The sequence below is a fragment of the Anas acuta genome, chromosome 3, assembly GCF_963932015.1.
Source record: "Anas acuta chromosome 3, bAnaAcu1.1, whole genome shotgun sequence".
NCBI lineage: Eukaryota > Metazoa > Chordata > Aves > Anseriformes > Anatidae > Anas > Anas acuta.
The window spans coordinates 6,825,440-6,849,526 of NC_088981.1; the positions used below are offsets into that span (position 1 = coordinate 6,825,440).

Here is a 24,087-nt window from a genome sequence, read left to right on the forward strand (position 1 = left end):
ACAATACTTGCTGCCTTCAGGGCTCCTTGCACCACCAGCTGGGCTTCCAGCATTAGCTGTTGGGTGCACCCCACTGCAAACTGGGTAACAACAGCACAATAAGCAGGTAAGATATTAATGAATCCATTAGGTGCTGCAGGACTGCTGACTCCGCCAGAATTACTAAACATCACTTTTGGTATGTCCACTTGTGTACTGGAGCCCCTGAGATGCAGGGCACAAAGTGCTTTCTTGCAGAGCCCGGTTTTCAGCTTCGCAATGGGATTTTAGTGCTAAGTCACCACGTACAATCCAGCCTTGTCCAGACCATTAAAAAATGATTTGCAGATCAGAAGACTGTGTTCAGTCTTTCCCTTTTCGTGTTTACTTATATGATGATAAAATGAAACAGAGCAGTAAGAGCAAAGTTATGCAACAGATACTTAGCTGGATCTACGTAGTCTTCTGTGCTACCTGGGGAAGGGAAAGTGATGAAGAAGCCTCGAACATCTCCCCCTGCAGGACTTTCTGGTCATATGAGAGGTCTCATCATCATTTGTTTCCTTATTTTATCCAATTTATTAGCTATTATTCTTAAGTATCAACTGTTAATTAACCTGCTGACAGCTTAGCTATCTTTGATGTGTTTGGTGTGTTGGCTGCACTGGCAGCACCTCTTCCGAGTAACAAAGAGATGAACTTTTGTTTTAATTAGCAGTGTGCTAAGAAACCCCACTGCTGAGAACGGCCATGCCTGGAAAGAGCAAGGAGTGTCCTGAAGAGGCACAGCCAAATTCTCCTCTTGTTGCTGGGAGCCAGGTGCTGCAAGGTGACATAAAGTGAACGTGTAGACCAGAGACCAGGAATGCAGCGAGAGGAATCTGCCTGGCACTTGCCCTGGCCAGCTGCTCCTGCCCACAGCACCAGCCCTGGCATAGCAGCCAGCAAACAGCAGGGCTGCCCTCGAGACAAAGCAGGCACAGGCAGCAGCACCCTGCACGCCCACCCAAACCAAGTTCTGCCTGCTCACAGCCTGGCACGGCACAGCCCCTGTGCTTTCCCTGTGGGAAAGCAAGAAATCTGGCAGCATCCCAGTCCTATGCCCCGAGGCTATTAAGCCTCTTTTGGTTTAGGTAGTGTTGTCTTTTAAAAGCGTATTTTTCTTTCTTGTTTCTCCCTTTAGAACCAGAAAAAGTCTCAGATGAAACTAGTAAAGCTTCAGCTGCCTTTGGAGATAACACGTTTCCTTTGGTCCTAACCAGGATGTTTAGTGCAGCAGTGACAAATGTTTTCTATGTAGCAATTACTTACATCCCTATAACAATATCCCATTGTTTCTTTTGTTGCTATGAGGTTGGGTAATCTCATGCAATTGGCAAAAAACCCTCTGCATCAGCTCTCCACTCTCCCAGCACATCAATGCAGCAAGGACCAAAAGCTTCACCGCCAAATCCTCAACATAGAAGTCTGAATTGCAGAGGAGCTCATTGTAGGCTGATCCTGACAAGGGTAGCTAGGAGAAGAGGACCCTTGTCTTGAATTTTAAAAGGTTTTGAGGACTCTTGTCTTGAGTTTTAAAAGGTTTTGGCTTGCAATATTCAAAGCATAAATAATTTTTATCAACACAGTAACCCTGAATATATTAGTACATAATACATCTGGAAACCAGGCTCAAGCAAAGAATAACTGGCCACATGTCCAGGGCAGAGGAAAGTGCCCCTCAGAGTGAGCTTGTATCTGATCATTGTCTCCAAACACGCATCCTCTCAGGGACCAAGGATTTCAGACACCTGCAGCTCACAGACTCTGCGCAGCAGTGACAGCCTCATTGTTCATTGTTGCTGCTGAGAAAAGCTGCTCGCATGAAGCAGTAACTTAGGAAGAAGGGGCAGACCTCTTGAGTTATTTCCCTCCTGAGCCTCTTCTAGAGGGCTTTCTCCTGCTGCTTCCAGGGTGTGAGTAGCAGCAGCAGAAGGGCCAGCAACCCAACCTGGTACGTTCTGCTGGAATAAGCATGTACCCAGAGTTTCTGTCGTGGTCCAGTACTAGTTTGGACAAATCCCAAACTACAGCTTCTGCCTGTGCTGGCCAACACAAAATGCACTGCAGCAGAGGTTGTTTTTCTGGGAGTCAGCCAACTAGCTTAGCATACATGACAGTCTCCCCAGCTGCCATGTGCCAACCTCCAGTAACTTCGCACATCCTTTTTTTTTTTTTTTTTTTTTTTTTTTTTTAGAAAAAACATCACCTGCCTCTTTGAAACTTCCGAATGGCATTTTCTGAGTGACCTGAATTAAAAAAAAGACGTTACTGCAGGGGATCTTGCATAAGCAGCTGCATTGCAATAAGTCTTTACGAATGCCAACGCTGACACCAATTATAAGGAGAAAGAAATGAAAGCTAAATCCAGAGGAAAAACACAGCCTCAAATCCCTCTGAAACGAACTAGCAAAAATAATGATGGCTCTTTGGGGACACTTGGGGATGCGCTGTGTCACAACAGTGACTATACAGAGACTGGTAACATATGAAACAATACTCTCAAGAAGTACCTTAAGTCAGTGTACCAGGATAATCAACCAAATCATGGCTGTGATTAAATGAAGCTTTTTTTTTCCCCCCCCATAAACTGTTCTAAACGTATTCCTGGCAAAGAAGCTGGTTAGTTTGGTTGGAGCTGACAGGTAACAGCAAGTAAAAGAACTTTCAAATATTTTTTCAATGTTGTGAAGCATGCTCAGTGCTTACAGACTCCTCTAGGTGTGGGGTGTGTATGGCAGAAGGGAGCCAAAAGCCCTAGGGGCTCTCTGCCTGGCGGCAGTGGGCTGTAATGAGCAGTCCTCAAGCCCGTGCAGGTCTGACTGCATCAGTGCAACCGCCTGGACAACGTGCAGCCACTCACCTTGTACAGCTCCACGCGGTGATCCCCTCCTCTGGCAGAAGTGATTCAGGAAGAGAATGAAAAACAAAAACAAAAGCCACATGTCAACATTTAAGCTTCCAGAGACAGGCTTGGGATTGCAGCTAAACCCAAGCATGCGTGCCAAACATTAAAAACACTTGAACTGCTTTGTTACAGGCTACAAGAGGACACCAAGGCATTGCTGAGCTATTGAGAATACAGTTTAAAAGTTGACTTCTCCCTTTAAATTTCTTCGCATGGCAGGTAAAGACAAACTTTTCAACCCCTCCAACCTGCCTTTTCCAAAGCCTGTAATACAGCCAAACCAGCCTGCCCTTGCTGGCTTTGCAGATCCTGAGCTCCTGCCACCAGTGCTGCCCCAGCCAGTAACCCCTGCTCCCAGCAGAGCTCACCACGTTAACCCAAGCACCTAGCCCTTGGAACCTCTCACCTGGCTCCTAGCACAGGGACAGAAAGGACACGTGCAAAAGACCAAGCAGAGAAAACCAGAGTGGAACACTAAAAATAAGTTCAGGGGAAGAATTTTGCTTTAATGTTTTTTTCATAAATTGAAAACGAGATGCTAAAAAAGGAAAGGAGAGGGAACGTGACATCACATGCATTAAAATACGTCCCCATTGTGACACTGCTAATCCACAATGGAACTTTACCATTGCTAAAAGTAGATTGTAGCCTGCACTCACACGAAAACCCTAAAACATTCCCGCTGTGACTGGTTTGGTCAGCGCAGCCTCTAAACCAAACTGCCACTTTCCAGACCTCCCTCGAAGAACACACTCACTTGCCAGCCAAAAGCTGTCAGCTCCAACTGCGCTACAAAATACCTAACATAGCCAAAACCACTCAGGGCACAATGTAAGGGGTTGCTTGGAAGTCAAGTTGAATCAAGCAAGTCTGAGGAAGAAGACACTTGCTTGAAAAGCCATTTTAGACATGCACGCACTGGTGACTTCTCATGCATCCCTCAAAGTGCAATACATGATTATTATTTTTTTTTTTTTTATTTTTTTAAGACATCAAGTAAACAGAATTTCTGCCTCAGCTCCAGACCACTCAGCCAACCCAGAAAGCAAAGGCAGTGCCTTTTACTTATGCTTTACTGATGCAGGCTGCATTAAGCAGGCCTTTCACAAGAGACTGAAGACACGCTGTGGAAACACACAGCAACATACATTAAAGCAGGAATGGCAAAGCCAATACGACTCCGGCTTCCTCCAATGCACAGAGTGAAGCAAAACGTGAGGTACACAATCAATACATAGCTCAGCACTTTATCTCAGTAACACTTGGGGGAGCCAAGAAGTAAATCTAATCAATAAGCACACAAAGGAGATACTGGTCCTAAATTACCACCATTAAGCTGCAGAGCAGTTTCCATCAGTATCATTTGCTACAGCCGATAGAGACAAGAAAACAAATGAAGCAGTATTTGAAAAATAAGGCAACAATTTGATTAAACCTTGTAACACATCAGCATGAGAAGACAACAGTTTCTGAAGGCCCATCTGCTCATGCATTCCTAGCTCACAGCACGCAACTTCCACATTTTGCCCCACACACACACACAAAAAAAAAAAAAAAAAAAGAAAACTACTAAGGTAAGAATTTAGGTGAAAAAGGGCAAAGCTCCTGCAATGTAAAAGCTAGGAAAACTTCACTACCAGCACAGTTGAAAGAGCATTGTATTACAGCAATGCTTCTGCTCTTGAAGAGTATCTATCAGCATACATCAGCTTCAAAAGAACACACGGTCAAAACTCAGAAAGGAGCCAATACTCTTTGAAAGATGCGTATTATAAAGAAAAACAAAACAAAACAAACACATACTAATAACTCAACAAAAGCTCTGCATCATGCAGAGATGTGGCAGGAAAACCATGATACTGCAAAACACCCAGGAAGCCCCACACTGACTAATGGCTTTTAGCACCCTGAAAGTTTAGAGAACCTGACCACAGCTGCTAAGGTTACAAGTTTTAGAAATGCTCCTGTTCCAGACAAATGTCCAAATGTCCTGTACATGTGCAATAAGGAAACAGACCAGCACATTATCTTCCTCTTTCCATCTGATTTTCCTTCCTCAAAATGTGTTAATTGCTAAAATAGGCTCATGAAAGGAACTGGAAAGCTTATTTAATATACATAAAAGCATATATACAGAAGAGGTAATCCTATCCCATGTGTTGATTCAGAAACCATTATACTGGAAAATGTGCGTCACAGCCTCCTGGCATGCAGAGGACAGAAAGCATCTGCAGGATCAGATCTCTCTGATAATGCAATAAATCTGTTCTCACATTCAATAAATGGAGAGGCATCATGCCTTCAGACATGCTTTAAAAAAATAATAATAATCTAAAAGCAATTTGGTGCTTCTCCTTTCCTTTTAATCAATGTGCTGAAGCTGTAGCAAGATAGAAAAAAACACAAGGCCTAACAGAGCTGTTGCTGGTTTGTGTCTCACCTTGTTCCCGCATTGCCGTGCAAATAAAGGATTACAGGATGGCTGGAACCCAAAGCATCTTCAAACCACAACTGGTCCTTCCCCCGGGCATTCTTCCCTAAGGCTGCAGGGACTGTGTGCCTGTATCCAGAAGGAAAAATACAAATATATTTATTCCCTTGTTGCTAATTAGTATTTGCAACTCAAATTGAGTTTTTCTGATCAATTCATCCAGAGTTAAATCCTTCACACACTCTTGATAAAGCTGCCATCCCTCGCCAACAAGTGAGACATTTTAAAAACCCAGTGACTAGTGTTATTTCTACATTTAATCTCCTATGCCTTCAAAACTCAGGGCTAGGCAAGGCACCAAACTTCCCGGACCAACCCAAAGCACAATTACTGAACTTCCAGCTGTTCTACAGGAAGAATCTCAGCCCCTAGGCTTTTATGGTGCTTGATTACTTCAATCAATGGACTTGTACATCATAAACAAGATTCACAGCTAGGTCAGCAGATATTCAGAATAACAACCAAAGTCAGCTGATTTTGGAAGGAACAATTGATAAACAAGAGGTACAGCTGAGTAAGGAAATTTGAAGAAAAACAGGTGCTCAAGTTCTGATGAGAAGATAATGTATTTTATTTTCAAGCACTAGGTTCTTGAGGGTGTAACATCTCAGCTAGAAAAGCTTTAACCTAGAAAACCCAGGAATTTTTAACTCACAGCTGTTCTTCAATAGAAAGCATAGCTGGACAGCCTGTTAGAATGTGTTCAACACTAGTGGGGAAAGGAAACAGATAAACAGACCAAAGAAAAGGCAGGCATTCAAACTGGGTAATTACTCCAGAAGACAAACACTGAAAGTGAGTACATGCCCACAATCATCTCAAACTGTTGATAAAGGAGCCAGCTTACAGCTATCTGAAGTACGAAGGTGCTCACATTCCTTTCTCCTACGAAGAAAGGCAAATTCCATCCACCACACCTTCCCGCAGACATAGACATGATCAGAGGACAAACCAGCATGCAGGAAAACACGTTAAGAAAAAAAAATCTACTTGCTTGCATGCAGCAGCCAGACATTGAGTTTTCGAGGAGGAAAAGTGCCCAAACAGCTGTAGGATCCCCTGTTCTGCCCCAATAGTTCCGCAAGCTTGTGAACAAAGCTGGCTGAGGAGTTTGTTTCAGGAGCATAGTGAACACAAAACCTTATGTTAACATTAAAACGAGGCTCCAAACTTTAGCGAAGGTCCCGTTCAAAAGGTCACACACTCCCAAGCAAAGAGAAACTCTGCTGCCTTAGAGGACACACACAGGGTACACGCCCACAGCTAAACCCTCCAAATCCCACAGCTTACAAATCCAGCAGCACTGCCTGTATTAAGCAACAGCACCTTTCCCTTCACACCTGACACAGCGTCTAGGCTATTTTTTCACGTGTTTGCTGATCTTGTGTATGCATTCGAACTGCGGGCACCTCTTGTTCAAAGCCAGCAGGGACTTTCCTGTGGCTTTGAAACTCCTGGGTTTCAGACACAGTAGAACTTGGTCACGAGGAGCAGATGCAGAAGCTGGTTTGAGCTGGCCTAATAATGTGGCAAGTGCTGAAAGCAGACCTTTTTCAAACAAAGAACCAGTCATCTGAGCCGGTCCCGGTTAACAAGGAGCTAAAATTAACTGTCCTTGCCTAGGACCAGAAAAATCTTCACGAGTAAAAGCGAGCACTGACACTGTCACTTGTTCTGCTAAGAGAGCAAACGGCGTGTTCCTTCCTCACCCACTCTCCAAACCTTACATATGTTTTGTACACAGAATATTCTTCCTCCTACTCTGAACACTTTGATCCTGTTTTCCCATCTTCCCCCACATTTACTGTGCAAAACAAACTATGAACGGCAGTCAAATAACAGAACTTCTAACTCCTCGGGTCTGGTCTGCCTTTGTAGCAAGGCAGAGCCTTTTTGATCCCAAATTACAAAATTTCTCTGAATGCTAAGGTTGTCCAATTTTGTTTCAGCCAAGCTCCAGAGATCTGCATGCTTTTCAACATGAACTCAGCCACTTGGCAGGGAAAAAACACGAGCATCCACAGATCAGAGCAGGCAAAGGCTGTCGCATGCACAGCAAAAACACTGCACACACAATACTGAGAACAAAAGGAAAGACTACAGGTGCACAGAGCACACTGCACAAAGCAGGTGTCCTTACCAGACTCCGATGGTTACATCCTCCTCTGGCTGAAGGTAATAATTACAGGTGTGGTTTAAACCTTGATCTTGTGGTCTTTTCAAGTCAATGAAATATGGGACCCTCACTGAAATACAAAAGAAAAGATGAAAATAAAAAGAATAATTAGACTTTAATTTTTACCTGTATTTTCTTACAAAACAGTGTTACCAAGGCACTGGAGAGCTGTACAAAGCAGTCCACTGTGCCAAGAAGACCTTTCTTTTTTTGTGTGAAAGGATGAAATGAACTACAATCATGACTAAAATATGAACATCAAATACAGCAAGGTAAGACGCAAGCAACCACCAAAAAAAAAAGCCAGGAACAGGCTAAAATAAAGAGGTGGGGAAGCCAGACAAAGCTTCCTGTGACACATACCAGAGATGTGAACCAGCTCTGCTCAGTCTGCTTTAAAAATCTCCCAGGCACATGACAGCCACTCCTGCTACATCAGGGCAGTGGGTGAGCTGATTTGGCCTTTTATTGCTTGCAATAAGGGCAGTTACTGATGGGACAAACTCACCTGGGACATCCCAGAGTTGATGTCTGATGTGTTTCAGGATGGCATGTGGTTGCAGCCTTTATATTTAAAAAGTCTACAGGAGATACTGTATCATAATAGCAGACACCACATTCCTCTTGCCATGGAAGAGTAAGATAAACTGTCAAACGCTGGCTTTCCAAGCCTCTGAGGGGGATGTGCAGTTTGGTAGCCAATTCTCTGGTGACTGGGGAGTGATTGTTGTCCCTCCCAGACACCTCAGCATTTAAGAGATCACATTAGGCTCAAGACTTTATCTCTTCAGATGAGCATCCCTGAAGCCCCAGAAAACAAAAAAGTTGCACCTCAGTTCACTCCTCCAACTGCTCTACATTTCCCAGCCTACAGACCACAGCTGGCTTTGCTTGTTGCTCATGTGTTTGAATCACTGAGCATCACATCAGGAGAGTCGAACTTCCCTCAGATGTTCAGCTTTTTTTTTCCCCCCATTGCTTGGTTCAGAATCTGTCTCCTTGACATTTAGAGGCACAATAACCATCACACCAAAGCTTTTGTTGTATTTAAACCCAAAGAAGCACCGCTATTGGTGACAGCCACATCTCACTTCGCTTACCCCAAACACCACAGCAGACAAGGGCTGTGTTAACCTGACAAGCCTGGAGCCTTAGACTGCAAACCCATGCCTGAGCACGTTTGCTCTCATGCAGAGGCATTTGTTTTGTTTAAAAGGGTATCTGCAGGTCACCTGGATCCCTGCAAACACTAAACGTGAAAGTCCAAAACCAAAGGACGTGTGCCAGCACAGACCCACCGGGTCAGCACCAGATGGGGAAGAGCATTGAGTCGTGCTCAGGAGGTTAAAAAGCAATGCGACCACTGCTCTGAAGGAGAAATGCCACTCTCCAGTGAAGAATTACTCAGGCTTCCCAGTGTGCTTCTAGTAAGTGTTCTTTCTACAGAACTACGAAGGCAAGCAGTTGTCGTGGAGTGCTGTCACAAGGAAATCGGTGACTGCCATTATTTTAGAGCAGTGGGAACAATACCACAGAGATCTTAGCACAAGGACTCCTGAGAGAGTGTTACAGGACAATTATTTTCATCACTTGGGAATAAAGAGGGGCAGGAATTTCAGGGAGACCTAACAAAGCTCTGCAAGGGCAAATGAGAATCATCACGAACGAAACCGAGGTGATGAAAATGGAAGCAACCTGCGTTACTCACTGTTACCCAGCTGCCTGTTCTGACAATCACAGCACAAGAGCTGGCCCTGTTCAAAGAATACACGTGCATACTTCACAGCAACCATGAACCAAGGTGTTAGAACACACAGAGAATGCAATCAAAATGACAAAAGTGATATAAAAGCAACGTATATACCCTTGGTCCTCTTAGCCAGAGTTTGTACAATCAAAGGAAAAGATTTTACGACTTCCTTAGAAAGCCCAAGTAAGGTTTAAACGACAAATTGAGATTGCAAAGAAGCATCCCTCATAGCGATGCTCCATCATTTTCTACCCTGTGGATACTCAGGCTCCCCCGGGAGCTAAGCCAGCCCTCCAGAGCCATCCCACAGCCAGTTTGACCGAATGCAGAGGCCGAAGAGACACAAAGAAAGCATTCAGCGTGCCTGCGTGAATAGGTCTCTTCTGTTCTGCCCCAACCAAACTGCTCTGCTGAAGTGCTTTCAGGTGAAGAGTCATGGCCTGGAAAACAATGCGCTGGATTTAATTTCCCCGCCTGGTCATGCAGCTTTGTTAAGCCTTTTGGAGAAATGTATTTGATGTGTTGCACAGTTTTCCTGAAGGAAAGCATTTGGGCTGAAAGCTGGCTCCAGTTTGGTCACTGCATTTATACTGAAATGCACTGCAGAGACCACCAGTGCCGCAGCCAACGCTCTGCAAGCCACAGCTCGGAGAACTTGCAGCCTGTGAAAGCTCACATCCTTCACAAGCCGTAAACACGCAGGGTAGGGGAAGTTACAGCAGGCAAATGAAACACAAAAGACATTCCTCCCCTTCACCCTTCACCCAACAGAGCGGGCCACTTACCGAAGTTGAGGAAGACCAGCTTCGCCTGAATAGCAGGACAAAGTTTGACGAGAAACGGAATGGCTACGTACACTCCCAGCAACCAGATTATCAGCCTCCGCAACCGGAACCATAATCCGTATCGCCTGCGTAAAGAGGGGAAAAAAAGAAAGAAAGAAAGGCCTGAATACAGCAGGAATTTTATGAACGGGTTGTCACAACGATCTGCGTGCTTGGTGCATTGGAAAACGACTTCGTTTATTCTTCGAACAAAACTAACTTGGAGTTGTCGAATCAGCCTCAGCTGTTTGAGAGCAGCAGGAGCCAAGCAAGCTGTCAGCTGATGGCACACGCCTTCAAGAAGAGGAAGAGAAACTCCCCTCTGATCACATTCGAAACCACTCTGTAACAGCTTGTTGTGTTTTTTTTCCTGATGACTTCACAGATTTCAAGATCTCTGGAGAAACATATCACACGTTCGTCTCCAACGAGAAGCACTTACCATTTTAAGCACTATCAGCAAGATTTTTTTTTTCCCCCGGTTACATGTTCACATATTTTGAGGAACTGTGTGTAATGAGACAGCCTGATCCCAGACCGATAAAATCACACGCGATCGCACGTACAGACTGGAGCAGAGATTTTGCCTCGTCCAGCTAAAAGGGGTCATACCCTCCAACGGCCTAGAAAGGAAACCTTTCCAAGTTGTAAAACACGATGAGATTTACTTGACTGACATGCTCTGGACAGAATCACTGAGTGCCACTGCAGGCAGGAATTAAAACACACACAAACCCTTCAGGCACCAGCACTTCTCTGCTCTCCAGCTGACAGCCCGGAGCAGGAACCACGCCGCACGCCAGCAGACAACCAATTTTCACCATCAGCAGTTCCTGCCAGCAGCTGAAGGCTGAGATCAACTTTTCCAAGAGGCCTGAAGTTATCACTCTCCTGTTTGGTGGTTCTAGGAGGCGACATGCTGAACTTCTCTTGGAGATGAGCATACAGCTAAAACCAGGATGGAAATAATCTAATCACACACCAAAACCCCCTGGATCTCCATAGGCTTTGCAACCCTAGGCTAAAACCAAGGGTCTCAACAGCAGGCATTCTACCCAGCATAGAAGAAATCCTCCCCCCAACTCTGCCTTTAGGCTTTTGGCACAATTGCTCGTGTATTTGCTGGGAATGGGCAACCCTCCTATATGATCCCAAACCCACACCCACTACACCACTGCCTACCCTCATGTACCTGTCCGTCTCCTCACGTCCTGGGTTACACAGACTCCAAACGGATTCCCTTTTCTTAACAACCTGAGCTGCTGTTTTCCAAAAGAGAAAGAAAAACGTTATTTAAACATCAACAACCAAGCCTGGCTGCAGCAAGGGCATGCTGAAAGGCTCAAAATATCATCCTTCCCGTGGAAAGCCTGACAGTGGGGACGTGAAGAAAGCCAACGAGGCTTCCAGTGGTGTTTCCATACCTCAAGCCCACTTTCTCGAGGCATTATGGAAAACAGACACAGCAAAGGACCGGCAGAGGAACAGGCACAGCGTCAGCAGAGCGTTGGTGGTACCGAAGCCTCGGTGACCCAGCTCCACCCCAGGGAGAGCAGCAACTGGAGGAGGAGGGCACAGAGGTCCCGAGGGCACGGGCACAGGACACGAAGCCTGCCCACAGCCGTGATCCTCCAGAGCAGCCCAGCTGGCATCCTCCAGAGCCAGGAGCTGAGAAATGCCACGAGGTGAGGCGAGCACACAAGGAAACCCCCTGTGACTTTGGCAAAAGCCACCCAGTATTTCATTTGGGAGAATGGTAACCGCAGCACTCTCTGCTCTCAAGCTAAACCTTTCTTTCCACAACCACCCCCACATCAGCACACAGCACCTTCTTTTTTTTTTTTTTTTTTTGTCACTCAGCAAGGTTCGTGGGAGAGAGCTCACCGAGGTTCAGTTGCTCAGCCTTCATCATGTTTTGCTTCTCTTCAAGGACGGCATCTCTCTGCTAAACCTTTGGGATTTGGCTCTGAACCCATCCAGGCACCAGGAGAAGACCCCAAACCACAGGTTCTCCAAATATCCCCCCTGCAGAAATGCTGAACACAACCCAGGCACGAATTGGGAAGAGAAATTGCTGAAGACTACACCGAGAAATGCCATCAGAGCAAAGGAATGGTTTCAGCTTCCGCTTTTTCTCCTTAGGAGACCGAAGAGAAACACTCTTTCCTTCTCTCCAGCACCCCATGCCAAACGCTAAGAGGTAGTGTGACATCTACACCTCATCACCAGGGAGATGGCTGCTTGAAATGCAACCAGGGCAAAGCCTCTGCCCATCAACAAGCGGCTTCCCCTCTGCTGATAAATCCGAGACGAGGTGCTGAAGTGTGCTCTAAGTTATTTGCTAAGTCCTTAGTGAGTGATTTCACCCAATTAAACGGCTCTTGCTCTGCAGAAAAGCTACCGCAAGAAATAAATGCCCTGCACAGGGAGCTTCTGGTGTGCCAGGGCAAAAACAGCAGCAACACACTTCTCACCCCCAGAAAACTCAGTTGGTCTTAGCCAGAAAACACAGGTGAGTTGGAGAATAAAAAGCTGCAAACTGGAGGCATTGAAGAATATCACGAACAGATTTTCAGGAACAGTGAAGGTAACATCTTAAAATAAAACAAACAGGGAAAAAAAATCACTCGCTGAAGGCCTCTGGAACGTCAGTGGACCTTCAGGCCCTAACATCCTTTGAGAAACTCCCCTCCGAGAAATCTCCAGGGTCTGGTGAGCAGCAACTGATAAACCTCACTTTTGAGGCGTGCTCTGCATCCAGGTGCAGATTAAAATCACCTCCCCTGGAGAGCACCTGAATCACTCCTCTATCGGAAGCACACGAGGTGAGTTTCCATCAGGATCTCCGTATCAGCCACACTACCAGGGTGAAAGGACAGCCCTAGGGTGAAATGGGGCACTGACACCAGGAGAGCTTCAGTCCAGCAAGAACGGGACAAAATTTATCAGAAATACACGTGCACTGGGCCTGCAGTCCCAAAAGGCCATAGGGACAAGTATACACATAGCTTACGTGCCCTTTGTCATCTAGGGGAGACAACGGTAAAGCAAAGCACTTGTAGATGTTGAGGAGATCCATCTGCATCTGTTCCAGTGACTGCTGTTTCTCCTGTGTGCTCTGGTGTCCCTCAAGCCATCAGAAAGAATAAACAGCATGAATACTGGCATAAAAAGTATATGTTCCCCCACTTCTCTAACAGAAAATATTCAGTCAAAATAAAAGCCAGTACATTCCTCCCAGAGAGGAGGATCGAGAGCACTGGCAAGCCTTGCTTGCTGGTCTTGTTTTAAAGAAGAGATGGTTTCAAGCCCAGGTAAGATCTTCGGGAGCATCCATCTCCTCCCTGCAGACGTCTGGGTGGGCGGTATTGCACAGGGCTCCTCTTCTTGCAGGGCCTCCTTCAGGAGGCAAGGAGCACCAGGTCACTCTTCTCCCTCCGTGCAGGCCACCCGATCCGCCCGAGCTGATTAGCCTTTTGTTGTATTTCACTTGTTCCCTGCCAACTACAAGAAAGCGAGCCTACCAGCCCTCCAACTGCGTGAAAGCACATCCAGAGAGAGCCTCCCAGCTCCCGATCAGCTCACAGCCAGGCTGGGGGCTCATCTCCACTCCAAAACATGACATAAACCTCTGGCAAGCTGGCGCAAAGACGTGCAGCAGAGCAGTTTTGCACCGCAAGAATAATTTGGGTCTTTTTCTCCCTGTTTTGCTGCAAAACCCGCTTTATGTGCAGGCAAATGCAAACTGAGAAGATGCTAATGTCAAAGGGTTTGTCCCCTCCTGGCTTCTGCGTGCTAGAATGAAGTCGCATAGGGAAACAGGCCCCACGTGACTCTTTTATTTCAGGCCCAGCTATACAAAACTCTCCTTAATGCAGTCTTCAGCCAAGTCTTAGTTCTGCTTCACTGGAGGCACTGTATCGAGATCAGGAGGCTGAGTTATAGAAAACCCACCCAGTCCTGGAAACAGATCTGCCCTTGAGTTCATGACAGCCGGCGGGAACGCAGAAGTCTCAGCTGCTCTGCTGTTACGAGTCGCAGCAATCTCCCCCCTTGGCATTAGGATCCTTTGCAAGCAGAATCAGCACCCTGCAAAACAACTCCGAAATAAAAAGCAAAGGCCCCCAAACTCATCTTGCTATACCAGAGATGAAGCAATCATCTAAAAAAAAAAAAAAAAAAAAAAGAACAACTATAAACAAAACCATAATCCTGGAAACATGACAAATTTAAAGGGGTATTCATGGTTTTTTCCAAGTGTGCTTCATAAAATAAAGCAATAAAAACTTCACGGACATAAACTGTTTTGGTATCTGCAGCTTCAAGCAATTCCTAAAAAAATCTTTGCTCAAGGTGTGGAAAACAAAGAAAAATGAATCTACCAGGTGCCTTTGCTACTTCTTAACTTCCTTATAATCTTGCACTTCAGCTCTCTGCAGAGCCACTCTGCCCTCTCAGAAAGAAGCCAGCCGCACGGCCTCACCACTTCAGCACACCTCTCTCCGGACACGAGGAGTCTGGAAGGCTGCAACCTCCTGAAAACAGACCGAAGGCACTACACGGCAGAGAGCTGTGAGAGCACATTTTTTACAAGGGGAAAGCACTCGAGGATTTGTCAAGCACTCCAACGCCACTCCACTCCCGTTCATTGTTTAACCACAGGCTCCCTTCCAGAGCAAAGGCTACTGATACACGGCAAAAAAACATCTTTGTACAATCCACTGACTAACACTGCGGTGTTTTCAACCGGAGAATAAATTGCTCCTGGCACGTGCCATGCCTGCCAAGGACAGGACAGGATTTACCGACTGTCACCAACGTCGCAGAAGGCAACTTGAGATTTCAGCTATTCAGATGAGCTCGGGAAGCTGGGTACCTATTTGTTCTGACAGCCTCCATAATTCAGGAATGAAACCGCCTGTAAATAAAACCAATCCAGCCCTTCACCCAACAGCAAGCCTTCTTAGGGAAAGCTGAGCGTGCCTGAGTGTGTTAGAAGCTGAATAAAGCTTTACCTGGTAGGCAGAGAGAGCAAAAATTGAACCTCTGGATCTGGCTGAGCTGCTACATGCTTCTGTTCGCACCTAGGAGAAAGTGTAAGACAGGGGCAAACAAAATGCCTTCTAAATATTGACCTTAGAAAGCTGACCCAGGCCCAGCCACCTGCACGGGGCACCACGAACTCTGCCCTGCTGTTCCTCTTTTAATTAGGGACAGAGCAAGGGGAGCAACGGGCTTAATAAAGCAGCCGAAAGCCAACTCATTTAAACCCTAAAGGTTTTCATTGAAAGACAGAAGAGAAAGGCAAGCCCTGCTTTCTGAGAACAGTTTCAAATATGCAAGCTCCACCTCTAGCGCCTCAGGAAAGCCGGCAGGGATTTGTTGAAAGCCCATCACCAGCAGCCATGGAAGGCAAAGGCATCCCAGCAGGCTCTGTGCTGTTTTTATCCCACTTCCCACAGCAAACTCCCTACTCCCAAGCTCTTCCTAAAGGCTTTCTTACCCCTTTTAGCCCCAAAGCGAGCTGCTGCACGCAGGACATCTCCTTTGGGCTGGGCTGAGGGCTTCAGGCAGCATTGCCCCGACTATCTGAGCACAGGTGAGGTTTGAAACTTGAGCCTCATGAATTCCCCTGGCCCACCACCTCATTGCCTAGCTCCCGACTGATTCTGACCGTGAGCAAGTGAGAAGATGCCAACTTAAAGCAACCAACCCCAGGAAGGACCTCATCTTGCCAGCATGAACTCAACAGCTAGCTCTAAAGGAGAGCCCTGCAACGAATGCTCTCTCAGCAGTGATTTATTTCCAGTGCACACTGACCCGCTCAACAACAGCCACGCTGCTTCTCAATACTCCGCTGGAAGGGCATTAGGCATTCGTGTTAATTGTGCGTGACAGCCTTCACCTGAGAGCCCTGTTTTAAGAGGAAAGGAGCAGAAGCTTCTGTTATTTTAAGTGCGCAGCAAACAATGAGTAATTATACCCTAGGCAATTGAACAATCGACTGTTGGGACAGAAAAGCTGGCCTGGGGACTGGGGTTTTCAGCTTGTTGACTTGCTCTCAACGCATCTTGTGCAACAGCAGCTTTGTTTGCACCACAGCCCTCCCAGGAGAAACCTTTCGCTTAAATTCCCCCAGCAGGCTTCCTCCGGAGCTCCCCAGCTGGGCTGCTGACACTTATCAAAGCCAAAGTCACCCACGTGAGATTTTAGCCGAGCCTGGCACTGGGATACCACTGTGGTGCAAGCACGCTCCCCCTGCAGTGTTTGCTGAATTCTGAAGTTCTCCGCTCGTTTCACAGCCGACAGCTGGTTTATGTTAAAGGCACAACCCTCGGCTGGTCTGAAAATGGAAGAGGGGAAAAAAAAGATAAACGAGAGAAGGCTTCAACAGCACTGGAAGTGCAGTGTAGGAGCCTGAGAGCAGCCGAGGGGGATTCTCACTGAAGCGGCGCAGCTCATTTCCCTCTCACCCTGCCCTATATTGGGGTGCAAAAGCGAAGGGCAGAGAGTAAAACCAACTGAGATCTGCAGAACTCCACCCCAGGCCCTAACTGCAGTTGAACAGGGAGCCATTTGCCTGTCAGCTGAGGGCCAGAACCGAAAAAGCCAGTTCCCCTGCTCCCACGTAAAGCTGCTCGCATCCTGTGCGACTGCCAGAGCGCCGTGTGCGCGGCAGCAACAGGAACCCACGGGTTCAGACGCAGTTCCTATGGACACACGTGTAGGAACAGGCCCACCTTGCCACGCTGCACAGCCTTGTGAACGTGAAATCTTTTCCCACAGCGGTTTTTGGGAGACAGCCACCAGCCAGCCAAGCCTGGAAATTGCCACTCCTGGCATGCTCGGTGGCTCTGGCTCTCTTTGAAAGCATGTGAGCAGCAGCCTCACTTGCCTACAGCTTCCTTCTCAGTGCACAAAGATGGTCACCTTGCGTTTGTCCATCCGAGGCAGCTCTGCCTTTGCTGGCAGAGATCAGAAACCAATTTTCCTTGGAAACCTGAAGGAAAAAGAAAAATGCTTTTGTTTTAGCAGCGATACGGCCAGCTTTTAGATGCGGAACACGTCACCAGTGAAGCATTTTGATGACAATGAGCCAACAGTTCCCTGTTCGAGGCACACAAGCAAACGGGAACATTGAACAATGCCAAAACATGACATATGCTGGCCATCAGCTGATCGCTGTCACATTCAGCTGGCAGCCACAGCACCCTGTAAAACTGTGACCTGCTGAAAAAGTGAAGCGACGGCCGTGATGGAAGAACAGCCACAGAGCTGCTGCCAGCCGCCGACACACCTTGAGCAGCAGGTTGGTTTGCGTAGGGCCAGGGAGATGAAGCCATTCCTGCTTTCATCTGCGCTTTGTTCGAGGATCCCAGCTGTGGTATCGGCTTGTGGAGGGAAAAACTCTGCAAGGACGAGGCTTGGAAACTGAAGCTGGCAACGAGAACCACAGCCTGCACTAATTCTACATAGATCTGAAGAGCCAAAGCCAGGAAACACACACAAGGAAGGTGAAAGGCAGGTGTTGGCGTATTTCTACTTAAAACAAGTGGAAACTGAATGTTTCCCAGCACTAGAACTCCATCCATCACAAAGCTTAGAGTGTGTGTGCCCCCTGCTCTGGTAGGAAGGGGAAAAGTGCTTTACGACAGGGACAGCACACAGCTATCAGAACCTGAACGAAAAGCTTATTCACTGCGTTTCTGCTGGGTTTGCAAAGGCCAGAACAGGGTATTTCCAATGACCACGGCCAATTTGCAGATTTTATAGCCAGCAGCACAAAACTGACCTTGTCAGCTTCGCTCCTGCGTCCTAAAGCTGCTCTGAAACCAACCACAGAGAGCGAGAGGACCGCTGTGGGGGAGAAAACAGTGCCGGGCTTCCCTTCGTGAGGATGCCAAAGCAGTCTGGAAATGCACTCCAGCACCCTGAACACCTTGCACACGCCTTCCTCCCCAAGCAAGGATGCTGCGAGCTGGGAGCCCTGCCTGAAGCTCCCGTTACATCACCCTCATCTGCAGAAGCTTTGCTGTCTTGGAGCAGTCACCCAGGGGAAGCTTTACCCCAAAGGGAAGGGAAAACAGCCTCTAGACAGGGTAGATACGTTTGCTGTTTTCTGCTCTCAGCTTGCTTACATCCCACTTAAAAGAAGTTTTCTTCCAAGCAGGTTTTTTCCCCCATTAGGCCACATGAAGTCCTTTATCCTGCCCACTGTCAGTAATGAGAGACAAGACTCCACACGGCCTCGTTTCAAGTATCATCCCAGAGCAATCTCTTCTGCAAGAAGAATTAAGCTGTACTTCCAGCTGCTGCAAACTTGATTTTAATACTACCATCCAGATGCCACAGGAAGGGATATCTCAGCTGCTGCCCTTCTTACGTGCCGTGGGGGCCAGACGAGCAGCACACGACGAGCGACAGGCAAAGCCCACGTTTTGGCCAGCCAGCCTGCAAAGGAACTCCAGTTCTCGCTATTCACACACTGCTCCTAGTAAAAAATAAATAAATACATTTTAAAAATGAGATGGAGGTACCCAAAGAACACAGTCACCTCTTACCAGTCGTGACATGAGAGAACACCTCTGGGCTTGCACGAGGCTAAAAGAGCACCAGCTGCCCTGCTACCCGTGCCCAAAGCCACTCAGCACACATCCAGCCGTGGCAGCGACTCACCACAAATATTCACATCGGCCTCTCCATCGCTGGAAGCTTATTTTAATAACAGAAAACCAAAGCAAACTCCCCAGACGCTGAACTCCTTACGCCACGCAACCCCGCGTGCCCTCCGCTGGGAGGCTTTGTTTAAGCTATTTGCTAGATTGGGAAGAAAACTTTGATGTTTGTTTTTCCCCACCACCACCACACTTTTCTTTTGATTTCTAAAATTCTCCTTCTGCAATTCGATAATTGCTTTGAGCAAGGAGAGGGCAGCTGCGGGACATCTCAAATATTTTCAAGTGTTTATTTGTGAAAGTTAAATTTCTGGCCCAACCATCTTTTTTTTTTTTTTTATTGCTTCAGCACTCAGTAAGAGTTACAACATTGAAATAAATCTGGGTTAAACAAACAGTTTGATTCGGAAAGCAAACACAGACATCCTTCCTGTTCGCTCCGTTCAATAATCATAGTTTAAATGAGCACGGCACTTAACGCCGGCTAAAAATAGGCAGCTCTGCTCCCAGCTTTAATTGCCTTCATTAAAGCAGCAGACTTCTGAAGCCGAGTGTGTGACCAGCGCTGCTGGGAGGCAGCGAGAAGCAAGGAGGGCTGCAGGCTCCAGGGCTGGTGCCCACGGGAGAGGTGACCACGCAGCGTGCCCCCACGCCGTGCCTGGCACCCATCCCAGTGGCTGTGAGCTCGATGCTCTCTCCCCTGGCTCCCAGTGAACTTTTGGCTATTTCACATCTGCCCCAGGCTGCTGCCTTGCCCTGCTTGCTACCTCATCCTCCCGGTTTTGCCGGCAGTAACCAGCTCCTTGCTGGTTACACACACACAAATCTCACACCCTTCAGCCCGGGGTATCAGTCCCCAGCTGCCCAAGGTGCTTTCCAGTACAGCGAAGAGCCCTCCGTTAGGGATCCAAGCCCTTTAAATGAAACAAATAAACCACGGTACAAAGTCAAGGGGTTTGGAGAAACAGTTCTGCCAGCTGTGCTTCCCTCAGCCGGGCCATGATCTTGACAAACTTGTCGCATTTTACACTTGCCTTCCAAAGGGCGAATCCACTTCCCTCAGTGTATGCATTTAGCTGCTAAATCTTCTTCCCCTGAATCACAAATTAACTCTTACCATTAAAATTGCACGGGCTCCACGTCAGGCTAATGACTTTAAAGTCTCCTCGGTCTCCTGTTACCCTTTTAAAACACCCGAAGTACTCTCTTTTAATCTTCTTGGTACTGATTCAGTCACATTAACATAGCGCTCTCACGTTACAGCCCTAGTGAGCCTTCCTTGCTTGTACTCCCTCACCCTGGGTGTCAGAAACCATCCACCAACACAACACCAACACCGTGACGTTCACAGCACAGCTTCTCAGTCTCCAAAACCCTGGATCTGTAGGGTAGAAGCCGAATAATTAATTTCACATCCTGATACAGTTGCCAAAATAACACGACCCACTCTTCAGGCCTGTAAGGACAAGGGAAATTGGCTGCAGCCTCCTACAGGAACATCCCAGCAGCACAGTGCCTTTAGAAGGATCCTGGACTCAGCAGGCAGGACAGGACCCTCACTAGCAGCAGAAATCTTGCTTGGGTGTACCAGACCTCTTGCTTGTGCCACAGCAGCAGATTCTGCAGAGGAAACGATGCCACCATCATTAATTTTCATTAAAACCCCACAACGTTGCCTTCAACAAAAAGGAATCCGTATTAGCACATCCTGGAGGAAACCTACAGGCTCGCCGTGATGCCCTGGGACTGCATTTGCAGAGAACCAGATTCCTGGCTAGGCAACTCCACACCATTTATAGCATGAAATGGAGTCATCTTCCGAAATGAGCTGCTCGCAAGTAGGCCATAGATCCTCTGCGTAGGAACGGGCTGGCTGTAGATGTGGGGATATCGGAGGCAAAAAGGACATCCAGAGGGAAAAGAACAGAGTGGATGCCGAGGAGTTGTGCTGGTGTTGAGGTTGAGTTCAGCTTGCACAGCATCACGCCGGCTGGCAAGGCAGCCCCTGCTCATAGTCACTGGTATGGCCAGGGGAACCCAGAGCAGCCCGTTGAGAAGAAAGGACAGAAAATTTTGGGATGACGCTGAGATCCTGATCTCCACAAAGACATCTTTACACCGGGGGTGCCTAGAAAGTCCTTGTGGTCCCAGGAGTTACCCAGAACTGCAGGTTTATTGGGAAATTGAGGTATACCGAAACAAGCAGAGCTCTGTGATTTATGCAGTTCCTAAGCAGAAGAGAGACTTATAAGAATTACAAAGCAGCAGCGCTTAATAACAATGCACTAATTAATAATTCAGGCATAAGCTATCAAAGCAGAATGGAACCCAGGGGCCCAAGTGATGTCAGAAGGATGGCGTTGCACTGAAACTGAGCTCGAGGAGACCAACACAGAACTCGGATATAACTCGAGAGCAAACTGTCTGCAGAGTCTGAGGCAAGAGTGCTCCAGCAGAGTTCTCTGAGAGAAATGTGGGGAGCTTGAGAAAAGTGCTCAGGGTCTGTGGGATGACATAGCACGAAGCAAACGCAGCAGAAAAAGCAGAGACTCACAGGAAGATTGGATCCAAGGATAGAAATGTTAGCTCATACAGGCAGATCTGCAGCTAAGAGTCCCAGGAGATGCTTGGAAGAGTTTTGTGCTTTCTGTTTAACACAAAAAGCAAATCCGGTGATGAACACGATGGAAGAAGGCAGGCTTCAACGGCATACACCGCAGCACAGAACTGTCAGGCACACATCAACACGATGGCCTCACAAGAAAAAAATCCCTAGCTGAAAAAAAATAATAAAATAACAAAATGCACCTACTAACTCTTCCACTTTGCAGGGAATCTTGCTATTTCAGCTGCATGAATTACACACCTTTGAGGAAAAGAGGGAGACGAGCACAAGGAAAGAGGAATTTAGGAGGTGCAATCCTAACCTGCAAGCAGCTCAGAGGCACTCAGAGCCATGAGCTGTCCTCATGGCCAGCAGTGACGCCTGGCTTTGGACCCAGCCACTGGGTTCTGTCCCCATTCACGGGCCAGCCAGCCAGGTGTGTGCAGCAATTACACAATCCTGATTTTGACAGATCCTAGCAAAACATTCCTGTGTGTCCTCTGCAAAATGGAATCGTAGCAAAAAATAGATAAATAAACAGAAAACCACGGAGCAAGTTGGTTTTGCACCCGGATGAGGAACTGTGGTTCGACCTGTACTCACTGTGGAAAAGAGCACAGCAAGGAACTGGGAACCAGTTTACAGCTCCTTTGTGAACTTTGCCCAAGAGCAACTGAGAGCAGAGGCTACCCAGCAGGAAGGCGGAATTGGTGAAAAGGTTACGTGACCGCTGAAACTTCCCCATACAAGCAGCACCTCTTCTCCTTGAAGAACGCTAGGAGGTTTGACCTTAAGACAGCAACTGAAGGGAAAAAATGGCACAAAACTTAACAGGAAAAAGATTCTTAAGGAATGTACACAAAAAGTACTGTAAGACGTCTGCCTTTCCAGAGAAAGGCTGAGGAAACCGTGCCCAAGGCAAGCACGGGTGACTGCAGCCACACTGAAATTATACCGAATTGTCCTATGTTCAGACAACAGGGATATAGCTTGTGGGATCCATGGGTTAGAGGCAGACAGAGGAAGGCTGCCCGAAATACACCTTGCGGGGACTTGAGCCAGGAATAGGGGCCGCTGAGGGTGAAGACAGCCGAGATAAGTGAAGAGACAGGCTGGAGGACAGCAGGCTTCTCCAGAGATGCAGCAAGACAAAAATATCAAGGTACAGAGCTTACACACGTGGGGTTTGCAGCTTATCACTGCTCCACAGCACGGAGAGGGACAGAACCAAGCTTTATCAATAGCAGCAAACGAGCGTAGGAGACTATGGAATGACAATTAAATACCTCAGGTCTATCGTCTGACTATCAGCTGGGACTAACAAGGTACAAATAACAACGAAGGCATGGGAGAGAAGGGCAATATTCACCTGACCGTTTGCCTCCAGGATCAGGGTTCAGCAGAAGTGAGATAGGAGCATTTGCTTTGATACCAGAGCCATTATTAAAAGCCTGCCTGGCTTCCTTTATTCTCCTTGCTCTCGCGTAAAGGTTTGCTATACCTAAGGCTATTCAGATGCATTTCCTCAAACCATCACGGCCACCGAACACAAAAACGGGTCAGAGCAGCAGCCTCACAACCACCCTTCAAATGTGAACCCGCTGTGATGGCTATCCCCGAAACACCTGAGTAACAGCTAGCGGGTACTTCAAACTGCCAGCTGGAAAAGGCATCCTAGCACCAATATTACAGGCATGGCTACCCACACAAAACACACATACTGGGGAATCCAAGTACCACACACTGTTTCTTTTCATAGTTTCAGACAAAATGTGTTAAAAAACTAATTGTTCACAGACCGTCCAAGCAGCTACTGCTCATAGATAATCATTATATTGTATTTTACCACTACGTTTGGGCGACTAACAGAAACACCTGCATTTGTTCCTTTCTGTTTGTAAACCACTTAAGAAAAGCCACATTAACTCCAGCACACACTCACCTAAACCACATAAATCTTATTTATCAGATACCCATCTCCATTATATGTGCACACGCTCTTTGTAACAGGAGTTCAAATGCACGGCCACCTCTTCAGAATGGGTTTCAGTTCTCGGATGAATGAGCACAGCGTGAGGATATGTCTGAACCAAAACAGAGGGACAAATACGGTGCTAGTAAAAAATAAAAAATACTGCTGGAAGAGTGAGTAGTGCTTACAGTTGTGGTTACACTGCTATTTAGCCTCTGCTGAGGCACTGGACACGAACAGAAAGCCCTGCTGGGGAAGTACACGTGCCCTGGTCACCACTGCAAGTACAAACCCCGATGCTGTGAACACCTCAGGCTACTGTGGGGTTGGTTTGCTTTTCTAACCAGTGGTGTGTGTCACTTCCAAGGACAAGATGAAAAGCCACATCCAGAGAGACCTACGTAACAGCTGTATGAAACGCAGGCAGCCCCAGGTGCCCTGAACACAGAACCCACGGCCAGCACAAGTGCTGATTTTACCCCTCTCAACAAGGAGCATGTTGCCAGGAATAGTACCGGTACTAGTCCCTGCAGTACTGGTACTAGTCGCTTCAGTACGAGACCCCAGCTCCCGATACCATGTCACCTCCGCCATCCCAGCAACCTCACCACAGCCAGTTTTCACCTCTTCCCAGCTTCCGTGAGCTGGGAAGTAAAACCGATGAAGCA

The 24,087-nt window shown here is 47.2% G+C and overlaps 1 protein-coding gene across 1 annotated transcript in view; it reads right to left on the reverse strand.

The window, feature by feature from the left end:
• The window catches only part of ABHD12 (abhydrolase domain containing 12, lysophospholipase), a 36,245-nt gene that overhangs the window by 9,535 nt on the left and 2,623 nt on the right, over window positions 1-24,087 (reverse strand). The window contains exons 2-5 of the mRNA XM_068675430.1: window positions 10,129-10,253; window positions 7,558-7,663; window positions 5,367-5,486; window positions 2,882-2,912 (exon numbers count right to left, since the gene is read on the reverse strand). Coding sequence (XP_068531531.1) covers window positions 2,882-2,912; window positions 5,367-5,486; window positions 7,558-7,663; window positions 10,129-10,253 — 382 coding nt within the window. The remainder of the gene's footprint in view (window positions 1-2,881; window positions 2,913-5,366; window positions 5,487-7,557; window positions 7,664-10,128; window positions 10,254-24,087) is intronic.